Here is an 18,520-nt window from a genome sequence, read left to right on the forward strand (position 1 = left end):
TTTGAAAAATAAACAATAGTTCCCCTACAGTTAGCGACTTTAAAACTTAGAAGCTTGAACTGTTAGGTGTTTCCCAGGTGAGGCCCTTCTTGCTGGACTTGCTTTACTGAATGAATCGATGTTTACAAAAGCCTTTTGAGGGGTCCCTGTTTTACATAGGAAGAAATCAGGAGAGGATAGGGGAGGGTGGGACCCAGAGCAGGTGGACAGACAAACAGGAGACAGGCTGAAAGGGGAGCTCTTTCTCCTGAACTATAGCATCTGTCATTTGCTCAGCTAAAACACTTACCATGATTCAGTATCAAAACTGAAACAATCTGGCCTCAAGGGGAAAGACGACAAGTTGGTGCCCTGAGCCGACTTCTAGAGGCAGGGTGTACCAAGCAGAATCTGAAGCTTCTTTTCTGTCCCTCCCTTTTCTACACCTTGGTTTGGGGGAGGGGGGAGACTTGGGGACAAAGGAAAAAGGGCGGAAAAGAAACAATTTGAAATGGAAGACTGCGTGCACTCCAGTTGAGAGTTCAGTGACCGCGTATGTGGCATGACACAGTTTGATGTTCACACAGTGGCTCCAGGAGCTCTCAGGGAGCTTCCCTTCTATTGGTGAAAGGGCTTAGCTTATTGCCCCGGCACCAGTGGGAAGCCTCAACAGGGCAGCTTCTGCCATGTGGAGCTGCAGAAGGCTGCAAGAAGCACCCAGTTCTTGCTGGGGGGTCTTGCCATAAAGGTACCTTCCAACATTCTAAAGGTTTGGGGTTTGACTTGTTTTTTGAGGGGTTTTTTTTTTTTAGTTTTTGCAAGACAGTAGGGTTGTGACTTGCCCAAGGTCATACAGCTAGGTAATTATTAAGTGTCTGAGACCAGATTTGAACTGAAGTCAAAGTTAATTTTTTTGACTACTGATTTATATTTGTTGTCTCCCCCATAAAAACTTGAGCTCCCCAAGGAAGATTTTCTGCCTTTTTTGATATTTTCAACACCTAGCAGAGTACCCAGTATGCCATAGGAGCTCAATAAATGCCTATCGATAAGTGGGATCCCCACTTTGTTACTCATTTGAGTCCTTTCTTTACCATCTGGCACAATAAGCATCTGACTTGATTATCCTAAATTCTGGTCACTAGTGGGGGCCCTGGGAAGGAGCCTGTGCTGCTGCTGCTGCCACTATTCACTGTAGCCTCCCTTTGCTGCTGCCTCCAGCCTCCCCTCAACCATTTGCACATTAAAAACAGCCCCCAGGTCAGGTGGATTTCTCATTTGCTCTTGAGCAGTTGTATGCCCAAGTAAATGAAGTCAGTCCAGAACCTTGTATATCTCTCTCTCTTTGACCATCTCCACTCCATGAGTGGCACCAGGATGTGTCTCAGGGAAGGCCGGCCTTTCATCAGATTCCCTACCCAAGAAAGCAGAGGTTTTCAAAGCTAGAAGGTCAGGCCAATGGTTGCTGCTATCAAGTAAACATGTACCCTCTCAGAAAAAAGTGGAGATGTTTTGAAAAATCATTGATTTCTTGAATTAAATGACTTTCAAGTGATTGGCTGCCTTTCCTGGACCCCTCATTTATTATCAGTTGTGTTGTCAGCATGGTGTATTTTAAAAGACTGTGCACTTCTCGGGGCCCCTGGGCCTGTTGCCACCCTGTGTTGGAAAGAAGGGGTTAGTGTGGTGTGGATCAGTGGCAGGAGGGCCAGAGTGTGTGGGGGAGGGAGGGGACCTGGGAAAGTTCTCCAGTTCAGGGCATTGCTGAGGCAGAGGTCCCAGGCCCATCCCCAGCCCTCCACCTCTTCAATTGTTTGCTGCCTTACCTCAGAGAAGTATAATTTCTGGAAACATTGAATCCATTGTGGAGGAGAGATTTTAGGAAAAATGAAAGGCAAACTTATTTGGTGTCCTTTCCAGATGCAAAATCACCTTGTTGGCTTGTTATGGAGTCCGTGGATTGGGGTAGGTAACCAATAGTTCTCCCTAGCTCTGAATCTAGTGGCTCCCATAATCTGTTTGGCTTGGAAAGCCCTCCCATCTTCTTCTGCCTCATCTACAACCAGTTCTCTCCAATCCAGGGGCACCGGGCTCCTTGCTCATTCCTGAAGATGACACCCCACTCCAAGCCTTCTCTTTGACTGTCCCTCATGACTGCCAGTCTCCCTGCTTAGCTCTGCTTCCCGACTTCTTCCAATCTCAGCTTGTGTCAGCAGCCTCTCCTGAGCCCCTTTATGCGCAGCCTCTTTGTTCTGCTGATTTTCTCCATCTACTCTGGGCGTTGGCAGCTTTTTGCCCCCATTAAACTCTGAAGCTTATTGAGAGCAGGGAATATCCTTCTATCCTTGGCCTGTTTTTGTTTTCCTAGTGCTTAGCACAATGTGTGGACCATCAGAGATGTTTAATAATTGATAAGTGACTGCTTGATGGATATTACTAGACCATATTTGTGCTGGCAAATCTGAACCATAATAGAAGCAATCTCTGTGAGTTCAGAGGTGAGATGCAATGGCATGGCTCACCTTTGAGGTGCCTTGGGTTCCCGAGGGCAGAGGAACATGTGCCACTCCCCCAACGCCACACGGATGGGTACACACCACTGGGGGGGGGTGCCCAAACACTTTGCTCCTCTGGGAGCGGGCAGAAGGGGCTGAGAGGAGAAGCTACCAGAGCCATTGATACAATCAGACTCTGCTTTTCTGTAAATGGTAAGTGAATTGGACCCGGCTTCCGAATCAGTGATGACAAGGAAAACAAAGTGTTTGTTTTTTTCATTGTGACATCTTTAGGTTTATCCAGTCCATATCAAGTTTTTCTACCCAGTGATCAGTTCATTCACACAGCTGGAAAGGAGGCCTAGTTGAGGTTCCTTTTAAACTCCTGCCCCTTGAGCCTTAGTGCGACTCATTGCATTGGTTTCACCAGCCTTCTGTATTTGATCATAACTTCAGGCAGAGTAGAGGGGCCGTAGGCATCGTCTGGTGCACAGAAAATCCCTGTTGGCTGATTTGTGACCATGGAAATTGTAGAGATTGCATTTTTGACAGATATTGGGGGAAATCAGAGACTCTTAACATGATAAAACCTGTTTTTTCTTTGTTAAGTTAAACAGTTCCCCTTCACTTCTCTTTCTCTACCTCACCTTTGTAGTAGACGGAAGCTCCTCAGAAGGAGGAGATGAGGAGAATCGGGTTCAGACTTTTTAGGGGCTCGGGGGCTCTTTGAAGATGATAAATAGCAACAACAACAACAAAAGCTTTTGTCTCTTGAAAAAGCCAGAAGGGGAAAATTAAAAAGTCAACTCAAGGCTACAAATGCATTGGTCACTAGGGGGCATGGTGGAGTTAGGAGGGCCATAGCCATAGTCTGTTCAATTTCTTCATCTCCCCAATGGAGGTCTCATTGTGCGGAAGTTATGCTGTTTTTCCTCCTCTCCAGACTTTCAATGACTGACTTCAAGCAAGGCTTGTCCTTTTCCTAGGTAGGCAAAAATGTACCATTCCCTCTACAGAGAAGTGGAAATTCCTCTTTCTCAGATTTTTCCCTGATGGATTTCCCCCTGTTCAAGGTTTAATTGAAAAGAGAAATTTTTATTTTTATCACGACAGCATTCTTGAAAATACACAGTAATACTAAGAACAAGACTCCTGTGGAGCAAATGCAGTCTGAGTTTTTTTTTTAAATCTGTTCTACATTTCATTATTACATTTCCAACCGGTTTGTGTTTTTCTTGGTAAAAGAAACCTTGATAGTTTTTTTCACTCCTCTCCCCTTTGGTGATTTTTGTGATAAATTAAGCAAAAGAGTAACTCCATAAGCAGCTCCAACCAAAGTTTGAATATGCAAAATGATTAGAGGAAATTGGTTTAAATAACCCAGTATTAAAGAGAATGAATACCTTTTGAAGTCTTGTACCATCTCTGCTGGTCCAAGCTCAGGCCATATTTAATAAAACCCTTAGCCCAACTTGCTTCAGGACATGGTAAGAGGGAGCAGCTGTTGAGAGTGGCTCATACCTTTAAGCTTGCTTGTCAAACTTGTCTTCTCTGAACAGTCATTCTTCAGGTGAAATAAGGAGAAATGATGTGTGTGACTTTGGGAGTCCTGCAGGAGGCCCCGACTGGCTTGTACGCTCTCCTTCCTTGCCTGGGGAGGCTTCTCAAAGAGAGCGCTTGGATTGGTTAAACAAGCAAGGGACTTTCGTCTCTTTACACTTTAGAGTCCATTTATGATTTGATAAGGTGGGAGATTGCCTGCTCAGCTTTAGTCTTATCGGTTGGAATTCATCCAAGAATCGGGGCTGTGACTTTCAGTCCATTGTCCAGAATGAACAAATGGCCAGATTTGCTACTAGGGTTCAAGTGGCTTGTCTCGTGCATCTTTTTTCCCTCAATGGGAAGAACCATGGTCTTTAGCCTTATATTCCTGTGCGATTCCCTGAACTTTTAATTTTTTTTTTAAATGGGAAACGCATAGTGAGTAATGAGGCTTTTTGTTGGTCTCTGTTCTGCCAGTAATCAGTTTTGGCAGCTTTGGGTGGGTTACCTTCACTAAGCCTCAGGTTCTTCTATAAAATAAAGGTTATAATATGTGATCCTTTAGGCTCCATCCAGTTCTGATGTTTGGTGAGCTTTTCCAGACAGATATATGTGATTAAAGAAAAGTCAGGATGTTAAAAATATGTTTGTAACCCTCCCTTGAATTTGGTTCTCCTTCTTGCCTTTTCCCCGGCTTCCCTGGGCCTAGTTGTCTCTCCTTCCTTTCTGCTGCATCCTGGCTTCCGAGGCTTCCTTGGAGTCTCAACTTTTCACCTTCTGCCAGAAGCTTTTCTTGATCCCCCTTCAATATGAGTGTCTCCCCACGAGACTGCCTTCCATTGATCCTGTCTATATTGAGTTGTTGGCATATTGTCTCCTGGAAGGCAGAAACTGTTTTCTGCCTTTCTCTCCCCAGTATTTAGAGTAGTGACTGAACATATTAAAAACCTAATCAGTGCTTTCCAGCTCATGTGGTCCATTCTGCTGGTAATGACAGTTGATGAAGAGCCCAGATAAAGGAAATTCAGAGCTTTTCCACAGCGACTCTTCCGTTACTGGCTACCTGACTCTTTCCAGGTCACAGAATAGAAAAGATCAATGAAATGACCAGAAAGCAAATAAAAATGAGAAGGGAAAACCAAAAGCCTGATCTAAGTGCCTTCAGATTGCTTTGTGGGCCAGTAGGGAGCAAAGTCCTCCATGTCTCTGCAGGGACAAAGTCCATCCTCTAGAGCCATAAGTAATGATCAGGGGGTGAGGCCAAGGAGAAAGATTCTATTCTTCAGCTTCATAGCAAGAGAGCTGCCTCATTTCTAGGTGGATTCTTGGACCCCTCCCAGCCCATGCCCTTCAGCCTGACCCAACCTTCAAGGCTCTTTACCCAATCACTCAACCTTCGTTTTCCTCAAATTGCAAGTTTTCTTTTCCTGCGAATGGGTTTGTTCCCATCTTCTTGAGAGCCTGTCTCTTATCTCTGTCTCAAGAGAGGTTTGCTGGGAGAAAGTGGCATTTTTTGAGCATTTGTACCTACCAGAGTGCTAAGTCTGAGGAGGAATGAAAATGAAGGGATTCCGAGAATCATATATTAGATCACAGGGGCCCCCTGCCTCCTTGCACAGATGAGGAAGCTGAGCCAAAAACAAGTTGCCTTGCCTAGAATTGCCCAGGGAGGAGGGAAAAAATTCAATTCCTGGTCGTCTTGACCCATGTCCTGGGCAGGGCCCTGTTCACTCTACAGGCTGCCTCAGGAGACATGTTTCTCTGATGCTTTACTCAAGATGACTGAAGTATTGTTCAAGGGCATGTATTATCGTTATTATTTTTTGATGAACACAACGAGGTCCTAGAGGGGAATGGAGTCCCCATGGTCCCATGGCTAAGGAAGTGCCCAAGCTAGGCTTCAAACTTGGGGCCCCCCACCATTCGCTGACTCTCCAGGCCAGTTCCCTTTCTATTGCACTGCTGCTCGGTGGAACTCCCGTGAATCGAGTGCTAGACCTGGTGACAAAACCCTTTCTCCACAGCAGCGTGGGCCTTGGACAGCCCAGCCCAGCAGAGTTGAAGGACAGAAATTCCAGGTGCCCTCAAGTGGATGCAGGCAGTGCTGCCAGCTGATGGTCGTGTTGTCTCATTTATTCCCCTGTAGCCATAGGATTGTGGGGGCATAGAGAGAGGAGGGACACAGGAGATGAATGGGTAGCAGATGTTAGGTGGCAGGTTCAGGAAAAGGATCATGAAGCCCAGGAGAGAAGTGACGGCTGAGGAAAGGACACAAAAGGAGAGAGGGAAGAGGGTGAACCATTGGGGGCCTAACAGAACAGAGTCCATTCATCCCACATTTTAAGGTGCACATGATGGGCAAGGCCCACACTTGTTCATATGTATGCAGGCTTTAGTAATTCATTCAACAAATGTTTACATAGGAAAATATCCTACCTAAGTGCAGAGGAGAATGAATTACAATGGAGAAATCTAGGGAAAATTCCAATAAGAATTCATTATAGCTGGGCTAAGAGTAGAATCCAAGCTCTTCCTGTTGGAGGTACCAATTGTATTGAGTCAGCCCAGGGCAGGGGCAGGATTCTGGCCATAAGGTGGCAGGCAAGTCCTTTTGTCCATTCCTTTTCTTATACTGAAAAGGAAACTTGTTGCGAGAGAGGTTAGGTGGCATAAGTGGGAAGCAGGGCTCAAATTTAAACCCAGGACCAGTGGCTTTAAGCGGTCTTTTGGCTACAGGAGCATTGTTGGCAGGCCTGGTGGAGCTGGATGGCCTAAGAAGCACTTCTGTCTCAGAGATTTTATTTTATTTTACTTAGGTTTTTGCAAGACAAACAGGGTTAAGTGGCTTGCCCAAGGCCACACAGCTAGGCAATTACTAAGTGTATGAGACCGGATTTGAACCCAGGTACTCCCGACTCCAGGGCTGGTGCTTTATCCACTGCGCCACCTAGCCACCCCTATCTCAGACATTTTAACAGACCTTCGCAGCTCCATTGGTAGGCTAGGGGAGACAGGTGGGAAAATTAAAAATAATAGATTTCTCATGGGAGTGGCAGAGATGCTGATGATAGAGGTAATCAAAAGATGGGGCAGATGGAGGAGAAAGAGAAGTATGGCAGCTTTGGGACCAGGTCCCCGAAGGGAAGCATGAAGTCAGAGGACTTGGCTTCAGATTCTATCAGTCATGTACCAGGGCAGCCTCCCTGCATCTGTTGTGTCTCCCAAAAATGAAGAGGTCAGTAGTTTCTAGCTACCGTCCCTCCCTTCACTCCTATGCTCCTTGGATGTTAAGCTATTGCCCATTCTGGATCTTAATTCTGAGCTCACATTACCCAAGGGGAGGTTTGAGCACATGAGTGGCTCTGCAGAAACCCACATCACTTCTGGACAAGTCACCCGAAGTCTCAGGACCTCCACTTCCTCATCTCTAAAGTAATAGTGACTGAGGCTCCTTCCCAGTCTCGGGCTCTATTACTGTGACTCGTGAAAGAGACAACATGGAGCCCTGGAGTCATTGGCCAGAGGTGGGAGATAGTAGAGAGAACTAGGAGGAGCCCAGGCCAGAGGAGAGAGGAATATGAAGAATGATTCTGCATAGATTGGCACACTTGAACCTCGGCCAGGAGATACAAGTGAGGAAACTGAGGGAGCTGTTTTCTGGATTAAGATCCTGGAAGGAGGTTGACTGATGATTTTATGGAGCACTGGCCCTGGAGTCTAGAAGACCTGGCTTAAAATCCTCTTATGAGCCTCTTAAAACTTTAGACCCTGGTAGCTTCTCTCTGCCTGGTTCTTTAGAGAATAGAAGTGTTGGGAGAGAAAGGGGGATTAGTCTTTTTTTTCTTTTTTTAAATTCATTTACTTTGAATTTTGCAATTTTCCCCCCTAATCTTCCCTCCCCCAACCCCCACAAAAGGCAGTCTGTTAGTCTTTACATTGTTTCCCTGGTATGCATTGATCTAAGGTGAGTGCGATGAGAGAGAAATCACATCCTTAAGGAAGAAACGTAAAGTATAAGAGACAGCAAAATTACATAAGAAGATAACTTTTTTTTTTAATTAAAGTTAATAGTCCTTGGTCTTTGTTCAAACTCCACAGTTCTTTCTCTGGATACAGGTGGTATTCTCCATTGCAGACAGCCCCAAATTGTCCCTCATTGTTGCACTGATGGAATGAGTGAGACCATCAAGGTTGACCATCACCCCCATGTTTCTGTTAGGGTGGACAGTATTTTTCTGGTTCTGCTCATCTCATTCAGCACCAGTTCATGCAAATCCCTCCAGGCTTCCCTGAATTCCCATCCCTCTTGGTTTCTGATAGAACAATAGTGTTCCATGACATACATATACCATAGTTTGTTAGCCCATTTCCCCAATTGATGAAAATTCACTCTATTTCCAATTCTTTGCCACCACAAACAGGACTGCTATGAATATTTTTGGACAAGTGATGTTTTTACCCTTTTTCATCATCTCTTCAGGGTATAGACCTAGTAGTGGTATTGCTGGATCAATGGGTATGCACATTTTTGTTGCCCTTTGTGCCTAATTCCCCATAGTATCCAGTCCATGTTGATCTGTTCTCTAGGAAGCTAAGAATCCCCTCTGTTACCAAGCTATCAGATCTGAACAGAATGTAAGCCTCTTCTCACCCAGGTCATTTTGGAATTTGAAAGGAAATCTTTTAACTCTTGGTTAAGCTAGATATTTTTGAAAGGTCAGACTAGAGGTGACATTAGGAGCCCAACTGGTCCTAAGGCCTGTGAGGGGCTGGTACACATTTTCTCTATTCTCTCTCTCTTCATCTGGACCACTTGCCCTTTGCATTCCCAGCTCTAACTGTGCCCCCAGCCTCAGTAATGGAGAAGGGCTGATCCTGAGATGAAATGCCTGGGTTCTCTCCCCAGCTTCTGAGGCATAGCAGCCCCTCAGAGCAGCCTCATCCATCAAGTAACCTAACTGCAGCATCCTGTTCTTCTTTGTCATCTTTAGGCGAGGTGACTCCCGGACTGTCCCAAGTGGAATATGCTCTCCGAAGACACAAACTGATGGCTCTGCTCCAGAAAGAAACCCAAGGCCAGGGTGGGACAGACCAAGCAGTGGTTTTGCTCTCTAACCCCACTTTCTACATGACCAATGACATCCCCTACACCTTCCACCAAGACAATAACTTCCTATACCTCTGTGGATTCCAGGAACCCGACAGCATTCTGGTCCTTCAGAGCCTCCCTGGCAAAGAGCTTCCTGTTCACAAAGCCATGCTCTTTGTCCCCCGGAGGGATCCCAGTCGAGAGCTCTGGGATGGGCCACGGTCGGGGGCTGATGGAGCAGTGGCCCTCACAGGGGTGGATGAAGCTTTTCCTCTGGAGGAGTTCAGACATCTGGTCCCCAAACTGAAAGGTATTAAGGGCACAGCAACCAGTTCTTGGGACCCTTCGAGCTAATCCTTGGGGATTCCACTAGACCCCTTGCCATCTAAAGTCAAACTTCTAGCAGGGCTTCTCTGACACATGGGATCAAGAGTGTTAGTGACTGAGTTGGTGACACCTGCCAGGTCCTTAGCTCTTCATTTTCCAGGAGAATGAGGAAGTGGTTGGTCTGGTTTTTGACCTTACTAGTAAAAAGAAAGGTGGCTGAGCTGCCAAGGGCTCCAAGGCTGTCTTCATGGGCAGGGATTTTGTACCCTGAGCCTTGGTGGCAGGAGCCAGAGAAAAGGCCAGGCTTCTTCCCCTTGGTGTGGATTCTCCATTGGAGAGCCCTCTCTCCTGACTCTGTAATTGGGGCTCTCCAGTGGATAGGTGAACAGGAGAGGACATGTGTCCCCAAAGGGTCTGAGCAGGAGCTTGTCAGGTTGCGGCAGACAGCTGCTAGCTCCTTTGTGCTGGAATGGGGTGCATGGAATGCTTCTTGTCCCAGGAGTCCAACTCGCAACCCAGAAGGGGCCAAAGAAGCCACCTTCCCACAGTGGCAACCTTACCTAGGATCACCTAGAACAGACTCTGCCCTGAGGCCTTCCTAACTCCCAGGCCAACATTTTCTTTTCCAAGACCTTGGTTCTGACCATGAACAATTTCTGAGTCGTCCAGGATCGGCTTAGGAAGAGTGACATAGTTAAACACTGCCACCAGGGCTGGAGAAGTCTCCCAGAATCATGAGGAAGCCCCCTCCCTTTAGTCTAGAAAGACCCTTTGGTAGGAGATGACTCCTTAGGGTCAACTTGCTCACCACTACCAAGCTCGGCTGTGTGGACAGTTCAAGGCTGAATAGATCAATAGATCACTAACCAGCAGGGATTCCTAGTTCTAGAGCCTTTGTCCCAGTCATGGGAATTGAGACCCAGCCACGTCCCAGTTCCTGAGGAGTTTGGGGTCAGTTGACACTTTGTAATTCTACCTTCTTTTTGTTGGAAGCGGAGACAAGTACAGTTTGGTATGACTGGACCAAGCCCCCTCATGCCCAGCTGCATTCTGACTATATGTACCCTGTGACTGAGGCCAAAGCCAGGAGTGGGAACAAGGTGCGAGCCATCCGACATCTGGTACAGCGCCTCCGCCTCATCAAATCACCTGCTGAGATTGCCCTTCTGCAGGGTGCTGGGCGACTAACGTCACAGGTACAGGGTGGGCCCATGGGGCGATTCTGCCCATGCCCGGGGCTCATGTTGCAGAGGCTTTCCCCACTAGAGGTCCCTGAGTTTTTATGTCTTCCTCTATACTCTGCCTCTCCCCATAGACAAAGATAATTCTAGAATCACAGAGTCATGGAGCTCAAACCCCAATCCCAACCTCCCTTGTCAAGGAAGGGGCAGAGCTACCAGAATTGAGAGATGGGAGGAGGGAGGGAACTTGCTAGTGCCATCTTCTCCCCTCATTTTACAAAAGAGGAAACTGAGGCTGAGAGAAACAGGCTCCTAGGACTAGTAGACAGCCAAACCAGGGAAGGAATCCATTCTCTGTGGCCAACACAGGAAGACCTCTTCCAAAAGCTTGGAGACCTACTGAAAAGGAAATCACAATGTGTTAAAAGTAATATTAGAGGGGCAGCTGGGTGCCACAGTGGGTAGAGCACCATCCCACCATCCCTGGAGTTAGGAGCATCTGAGTTCAAGTCTGATCTCAGACACTTGATCCTTACTTGCTATGTGACCTTGGGTAAATCTTTGCCTTGCAAAAACCAATGACAAAAATGATAATAATAATAATAATAATGATAGTTGATAATAATCATAATAATAGAGAGTCCTTCTGAAGGACCAAGGGCAGAGCTGTGAGCTTCAGGACAGGCTCTGTGTGTGTGTGTGTGTGTGTGTGTGTGTGTGTGTGTGTGTGTGTGTGTGGTGTTACTAATGGGAGAATATACCCACATTGGGGCCAAGGGCATGGTTCATGATGAAAACTAACAAGATGATTCTGCTAAGAGGACTTCCCCCAGACCCCCATGGAGGCCAGCCATATTTGGACACATCAGTCAGAACCTTAGAGCTACCTCCAGCTCCTTCTGCTGCCCCCCCCCCCCCCAAAAAAGGGATACTCTTCAGAGTCTGTCTCTTAAGTGCATCTGTCTAGAGACAAGACAAAATCCCTAGGCCGGGCCCCCAGACTCTCCCCTTTGTGCTATCATCGTACTGTGGATACAGCCAGCTATGGTCGATGTCTGATATGAATCATCAGGAGGAGAAGTGCACAGGCCCTTCTAGAATCCACAGAAGTGGATTCTGTAACTTCTGAGGGTTAGTGGAAGCAGCCAGGCCTTACCCTGGCTGAACCCAGCCTTGTTTCTGACCTGATTGCCCATCACCCCCTTCCATATGCCCTAACTTCCAGGGCAACCTGTCCCCTGAACTTGATGAGCTCTTTCCCATACCTGCATTCTCCCAAGTGGGCACTCCTCCTCAAGACCCTGTTCTGGGTACATCTCCAGGAAGCAGCCTTCTTTCTGGGGGGGGGGGGGGCCCAACCAAAGGCAGCTGCTCATCCTTCCTGGCACCCCTCAGGAGAGCTGTCTGAGTCTCTCACAGCCCACTGGGACTGCAGTGACCAAGGTGAGTCCTGCAAGCTCTGTGAGGGCAGAGATGGCGCTGACCTTGGTGTCCCCATCACCCAGGGTCCCGCCTGGAACATGGTGGCTGCCCGTAAACTGTTCATTTGAATGGTGGATGGATGTGATTCTCTAAGCTCACCCAAGATCACCAGTATAACTAAGGGGTTTTAAAGAGAAGGCAAGGAATGCTCCCCCCCCCTTAACACAGGGAAAGTCGATTTACTTGTTTTAGGGCACTCAACAGAGCCAGGATTTCAGAACCCAGACCCCCGCCTTGTCCCATCACCCAGTGTGTGGGGTGGAAATGACGCCTCCTGTCTTCTCCACTCTGGCTAGGCAGCAGCCCCCTTCTGGGGCCTGGAAGAATGGTGCTGCTTGGGATTGCAAGATGTCTGGGTCAGAAAGTAGCATCGAGGGAAAAAGAAAACTAGATTTCCCCCTTTTTCTCTTTACAGGCTTTTGTAGAGACCATGTTTGCCAGCAAAGCCCCTGTGGATGAAGCATTTCTTTATGCAAAGGTGGGTGTGTTATGGAAAGAAGGGGCTGTTGTAGAGGAAAGCTTTCTGCAGCTCAGCTTGAGCTGGTGGGCCCTGGGCCTGTGAGCTTCATCAAGTCCTCGAGGAGGGAGCAATCTGGGGAATGTTGAAATAGAGACCTTAGGACCAAGAAAGTCCGGGGGTCTTGGAAAAGGGGAGCTCCGGCCTCGGGGGAGCTCTAGAACAGGGGCTGTCAGGACTGGGAGAGGGCTTAGAACAGGAATCCTCTTCCTCTTTGCAGGTAAGAAAAAATGACAAGATTAGGAAGTTACGCACCTCCTAAGAACCAATAAACACCGTGGAGTTAAGCATAAGTGGCCAGCGGTGTATTTGGAAAAGAAGAAAGCATGTTGCTCTGATGACTGCCCAGTGAAGGACCATAGGCCAGGCCCTGGGCCGCAGCCCAGCCAAGCAGCTGCTCTTTGCTCTCCCAGCCCTGGATTTCTAGGGCTGCATTGATGAAATTGGGGCCCTCGATGACTCACTCACCCAGTGGCAGCTCTTACTCCCCCGAAAAGAGTAGGCTGGTGGCCATTTAAAAGGCTGAGAAGGTCACAAGGCAGGCGGGCCCTTGTCTTGCACTATTTAAGAAAGAGGCCTGGTGGGCCCTGAATAGGAGTCCAGCCTCTCTCCCCTGAGGTCCCTAATTGCCCTCATCATGCCCCTGTTAGGGTTGGGGCCTCTTCTAGCTTCCCCAGGATGAGGCCCATAGAAAATAAGGCAGGGAGGGGTTGGGGAGGAGGGCCAGGGTGATTATGGGTCTTGCAAAGGGGCCATTTAAAAGAGTCCAAGTTCTGGGGGTTGGAGAATAGAACACCAGGAGGCAAGCTGCTAATGGTCTCTTAAGGAGGAATACCGAAGTTAAGAAAACCAGGGCCTGCTGGGTGATGACTGGCCATTCTTGCTATTCACTGAGGCCACAACCAAAATGACCTGAAGCCAGCGCATGAGCAGATTAGATTAAAGAAAGTCCTCCTCTCCTTCAGTTTTCTTCTCCCTTTGTTTTGGAAGAGTGACTATGGCCAAAACCTGTAGCCCCTGTGCTGATCAGCCCCTCTGGGCAGAGCCCTAGTCCACCCTGGGGCCCCCAGCCCAATGTCTGGGCTGACCTGCACACCACCTACTGTAGAGGCTTTTCCTCTACGATATTCTGGTAGTAAATGGTGGAATTTAAACTCATGAAGCTTAAATAGGGACAGAAGATCCAAAGTCCCTTTGTTCATCCTTTGCCTCTGATTTTGCAGTTTGAATTTGAGTGCCGGGCTCGAGGTGCAGACATCTTGGCCTACCCCCCTGTGGTCGCTGGGGGTAACCGGTCTAATACCTTGCACTATGTAAAGAACAACCAAATCATCAAGGTAAGTAGGAGATCCCCTTCTGGACTCATGTATCCTGCCAAGAGCAGGTATGCACTTGATGGCCCACTAGCTGGAAAGGTGATGCATCACGTCCATTGCCCCCCATACTCCTCCCATGTTGACCTCCTGTTGGGTAGAGACCTACACAGAGCACTTTGCTACTAATGGTCCAGGAGCACGGTGGGGAGTGGTAATTTGAGGCAAAGAATTGGGTGCAGGCAGATAAAGGGAGTGCACCCCTAATGTCATCCAGCTCAAGAGATTCTGAGTGTCTGTCACCTCAAACTGGGCCTGCAGGATCCCTCAGTCACCTGGCATGCACTGATCTACCTACTTTTGTCCCCTTGTTAGTTGCCCATTGCCCTGTTGGCACCTCCAGTGCTCATACCCAGCAGGAAGTAGGCTGGCCACTTAGGTGGCCACTGATGGGTAGGACATCCCACTTGTGCTCTGCATTGTCTCCACTTGTGGAAGAACTGGAATGTTGTCCTCAAGAAGCTTTGGATACTGGAGCTGCCTCATTGCTTGTGGAGCCACTGTCTGGTCTTTGATCAGCTGCACCCCCAGGGCATCAAAGGCCTTAAGCAGACGACTGCTCAGGCAGAGCTTAGACTGCAGGCTATGAGACCCCAGAACCAAGGAGGAGACCCCCATGCTGACCATCCGGAGAGCAGGCTTTGAGGAGAGCTGCCCCCTCTCCAGGCAGTCCCTTCTGCTGTGACTGACTTAGGGTCCGGATGGTTTTCCCCACTTGAAGCCACGCTGTACCTCTTTGCTCCTACTTCTCTCTCAGCAGTCACACAGAACAAATCTGAGCCCTCTTGAGACCATCTGTTCTGACCCAACTCTCTTCTGGTTCATAACCTCTTCCCATTTGGGCTGCCCTCCCCGAAGCTTCACTATCCTCCCTCCCATGGCCCCAGCCCTGGCTGCTGGCCAGAGGACAAGAAGGACTCTGGTCTCCCCCTCCTGGAAACCACTGGGCTACTCATGCCCTCCCCAGGGGCATGCATTTTCTTCATGAGCTGGCAGTTGGCAGAAAGTCTTTGATCTTTTCCTGATTCCTATTACTAAGGAATTGATCAAAGAGAGTGAGAGGTCCAGCAGAGGCGTGGGTTTTTCCTCCTCTAATCCCCACTGCTCAGATCTGAGTAATGGATAGTAAACTCACCTCTAAGTGAGGATGTTGGCGTCCCAGTTGGCACCAGATGACCCTGTCTCTAAAGACTCACCTTGAAGGCTGGAGCTGTTGGTTGGGCCAGTGGGAGCCCAGAGTCAAATTCTGCCACTGCTTGCTTGCTTGATTCTCCTCTTCCCACCTGCTTAGATTGGGATAAGGAAACCAGAGAGGCAAAGTGTGAAGGGACACCCCAACACCTCCCCCCCCCCCCGGACACCTATTGCCAGACTCTGAGCAAAGCCCACCTCTGGGGAGAGCACAAGGGTCCAGAGAAGGGCTGGAGATGTGCCACTCATTTAGGCCAGAGGGAAAGTAGCAGAAAACTCAACAGAAGGGGTCTATTCTAGGGCATGGCCAAGAAAGATTCTCCTTCCTTTAAATCAGACCCATTGAAAGAAAAGACAGAGGAGGTACCGCTGGCCTGGTGGCGCATCTGGTTTTCCTTCCTCCCCTGCAGGATGGAGAGATGGTGTTGCTGGATGGAGGCTGTGAATCTTTTGGCTACGTGAGCGACATTACCCGAACCTGGCCTGTCAATGGGAGGTAGGGCTCCCAAACCAGCCTGGTGCCCACTAGGAGACTCCTCGGAGGAGATTCCCCACCCTTTGCCCCCAAAGAGCCACTTGCTGTATCTTGGCAAGGTTGCTACTGTGGAGGAGCTGGCTGTCTGATTAGGCTGACCTGTCTGGCCCCAGTTAGAAGGACTCTCCCCCCGCCCCCCCCAGGCCCAGCTGCAAGGTCAGGCTCTGGGCCCCATTCACAACTTTCTGTGACTGATTCCCACCTGCCTTTAGGAGTCTCACTCTCTCATAGGTACCAGTGTTGTCAGCTGTAGAAGCTGGTTCCTAACTCCTCCCTGTGATAAGGCCCCAAGATGAGTGGTGTGACATTTATCCAGGGGTCTCCTCAGCAGTAGGTCTTCACCCCTACTCTGTCCAAGGGCTGTGTGTGCAGGAGACTCCAAGAGAGAGTGAAAGGCCCCTCCCCTGGCAGAGCTCACGGGCCTCAGTAGTCACATAGATTGTTTCTCCCCTTCTGGCAGATTCTCTGTGGCCCAAGCAGAACTCTATGAAGCTGTGCTGGATGTCCAGAAGACATGCCTTGCCCTCTGCCGCCCCGGGAAGAGCCTAGAGAACATCTACAGTCACATGCTGGCTCTGGTAGGGCAGAAGCTGCAGGAGCTCCGGGTGGTGACCAGCCTCAGGGGCAACAGTGTCCTCCAGGTACATGTACTGCCTGCCAGCTGGGCAGCCCTGGCCCCGGGGGTACATGAGCAGAGGAGGAGAGGTCCCACTCACACCCCAGGGGCTCTCTCTCTCTTCTCTCCCTCATAGAGGAAAGATGACCTGGCCCTGGAGAAGGAGGACACTCTTGATTATTCACGTGGACCCTGCCTCTTAAAGGAGGAGAGGGCCTGAGTGAGCCCAGGCCAGGGGCCAGGGCCAGAAGGGTCTGACCACAGAGTGTCTCCTTTTGGACTAGGTGATGGCAGGCAACACCTGGTCTTGCCAGCAGGGGGCAGTGCTTCATCCCTTACCAAGATGGTGGTTTATGGGCACCCTGGGCTAAGAAGGGGTTGGCGCAGGCTGTTCAGATTCCTTAGCAGTGAAACCGGTTGGGGAAGCTTATTGCTAAGAGACGAGTTAATGTTCTGCCAGAGAGAGGGAGTGTGTGCATCTCTTGAGCACCCGGTGTGCTGAGGCCCAGCCGACAGGATCAGTGTGGTCCTATGCTTCAGTGGATTGCTTTCAAGTTCTCAAACAAACAGAATTTATTGTAAATTAAAAGACTGCTTTGAAGAGAGTGGCATCAAGGTTACATCAAGCACATGTTTGGAGAGGGAAGATCTTCCTGTTCCCTGAAAGGCTTGAGTTTCCTTGAACCATTTTGTTCTGAAGACAAAAGGCCCAAATTCTTCCCGGTTCAGGCAACTTAGTAAATAGCCAGTTGTTTGCTGTCAGTGCAAGGGTGTCTCTCTAATCTACTTGCAGATGCTTCAGAGGAGGGCCTGAGCTAGCGTTAAAATACCACCAGGCACCCTCTTCAGACTAAAGCTTGGGCAGGTGTGAAAGAACTCTCCTGGTGGTGAGCAAGGATCTGCATTCCCAACAATCCATTAGGACAGGTCCAGAGCTACCTGGAAACCACCTAGAGACTTGTACCAAGGGGGCAGGTCTGGCCACTGAGCCTGAGTAGAGAGACAGACTCTGCTGCCGTGAGTGTGTATTGGAGGAGGCAGTATTTCCTGAGGCCTTCTTATCGGGAAGTGCTAATTATGGGGAAGGGTTTGGAACCCAGGTCATGAGACAAAAGAGAAGGAGTCTGTCGTTAGGACTAAACACTGAACAGGGCTTCACAGTAACAGCTTAGGGCCACAAGGCCATGGAGGAGGGGAGGGGGTTCCCATCCAGAGGAGAACGGCATCTGATCACCTGGGGAAATTTGACCATCAGACACTATATCTCCTGGGGGCATTTTTACTTGACTGGTTTCTTTCCTGTCAGCCTGGAATAGCTAGTCTTTTGAGGGTTTTTTTGGTTTTGTTTTGTTTCAATTTTTATTTTTAAGTTTCAAATTTTCTCTGTCCAGTCTTCTCTCCCTCAAAAGACATGTGATATGATATGCATTTTATATGTGAAATCATGCAAAATATATTTCCGCATTAGCCATGTTGGGGGAAAAAAGGCAAGGAAAATCCACCAGTTAAAAGATGCTTCAATGTACACTCAGGTTATCAGTTCTGACTGTAGGTGGCTAAGCTTTTCCCCCATGAATCCTTTGTAATTATCTTGATCAAATAGCTAAGTCATTCACAGTTATCATGATCCAAGATTGCTGGTTCTGCTCACTTCACCTTGCATCAGTTCATAAAAGTCTTCCCAGGGTTTTCTGAAAGCCTCCTGCTCCTCATTTCTTATGGCACAATAAATGATGGGCATCCCATAGATTCCCAATTCTTGGATCTCTTTGGGATACATTCCTAGTTGTGATATTGCTGGATCAAAGGGTGTTTGCAGTTTTTTCACCTTTTGGGCAGAGTTCCAAATCGCTCTCCAGAATGGGTAGATCAGTGCACAACTCCACCAACAGTGCATTCATGTCCCAATCTGTCAGGATTGTTTTAATTTACATTTCTCTAATCAGTAGTGATGTCAGGCTCTTTTTCATATTGATAGCCTTTGATGGCCTTGATTTTTTCAGAAAACTGCCTGTTCATATTCTTTGGTCATTTTTCCATTGAAAAAGGCTCATTTTACTTTACTCTTTACCATTTTTAAGGAAGTTTTTTTTTTAATTTTACAGTGTTTTTATTGACTGAATCTGTTTTGCCACCTCTCAAGAGTTGAGTGTTCCTTAGGAGTGGGGTTAAGCTGGTGGGAGTAACAAAGAC

General features: G+C 48.3%; 1 protein-coding gene across 1 annotated transcript in view; it reads left to right on the forward strand.

Annotated features, from left to right (window-relative positions):
- Positions 1-18,520, forward strand: part of XPNPEP3 (X-prolyl aminopeptidase 3) — a 29,717-nt gene that overhangs the window by 1,625 nt on the left and 9,572 nt on the right. The window contains exons 3-8 of the mRNA XM_074227007.1: positions 9,008-9,415; positions 10,426-10,628; positions 12,511-12,573; positions 13,836-13,949; positions 15,587-15,672; positions 16,172-16,352. Coding sequence (XP_074083108.1) covers positions 9,008-9,415; positions 10,426-10,628; positions 12,511-12,573; positions 13,836-13,949; positions 15,587-15,672; positions 16,172-16,352 — 1,055 coding nt within the window. The remainder of the gene's footprint in view (positions 1-9,007; positions 9,416-10,425; positions 10,629-12,510; positions 12,574-13,835; positions 13,950-15,586; positions 15,673-16,171; positions 16,353-18,520) is intronic.

Source organism: Macrotis lagotis, chromosome 2 (genome assembly GCF_037893015.1).
Source record: "Macrotis lagotis isolate mMagLag1 chromosome 2, bilby.v1.9.chrom.fasta, whole genome shotgun sequence".
Classification (NCBI taxonomy): domain Eukaryota; kingdom Metazoa; phylum Chordata; class Mammalia; order Peramelemorphia; family Peramelidae; genus Macrotis; species Macrotis lagotis.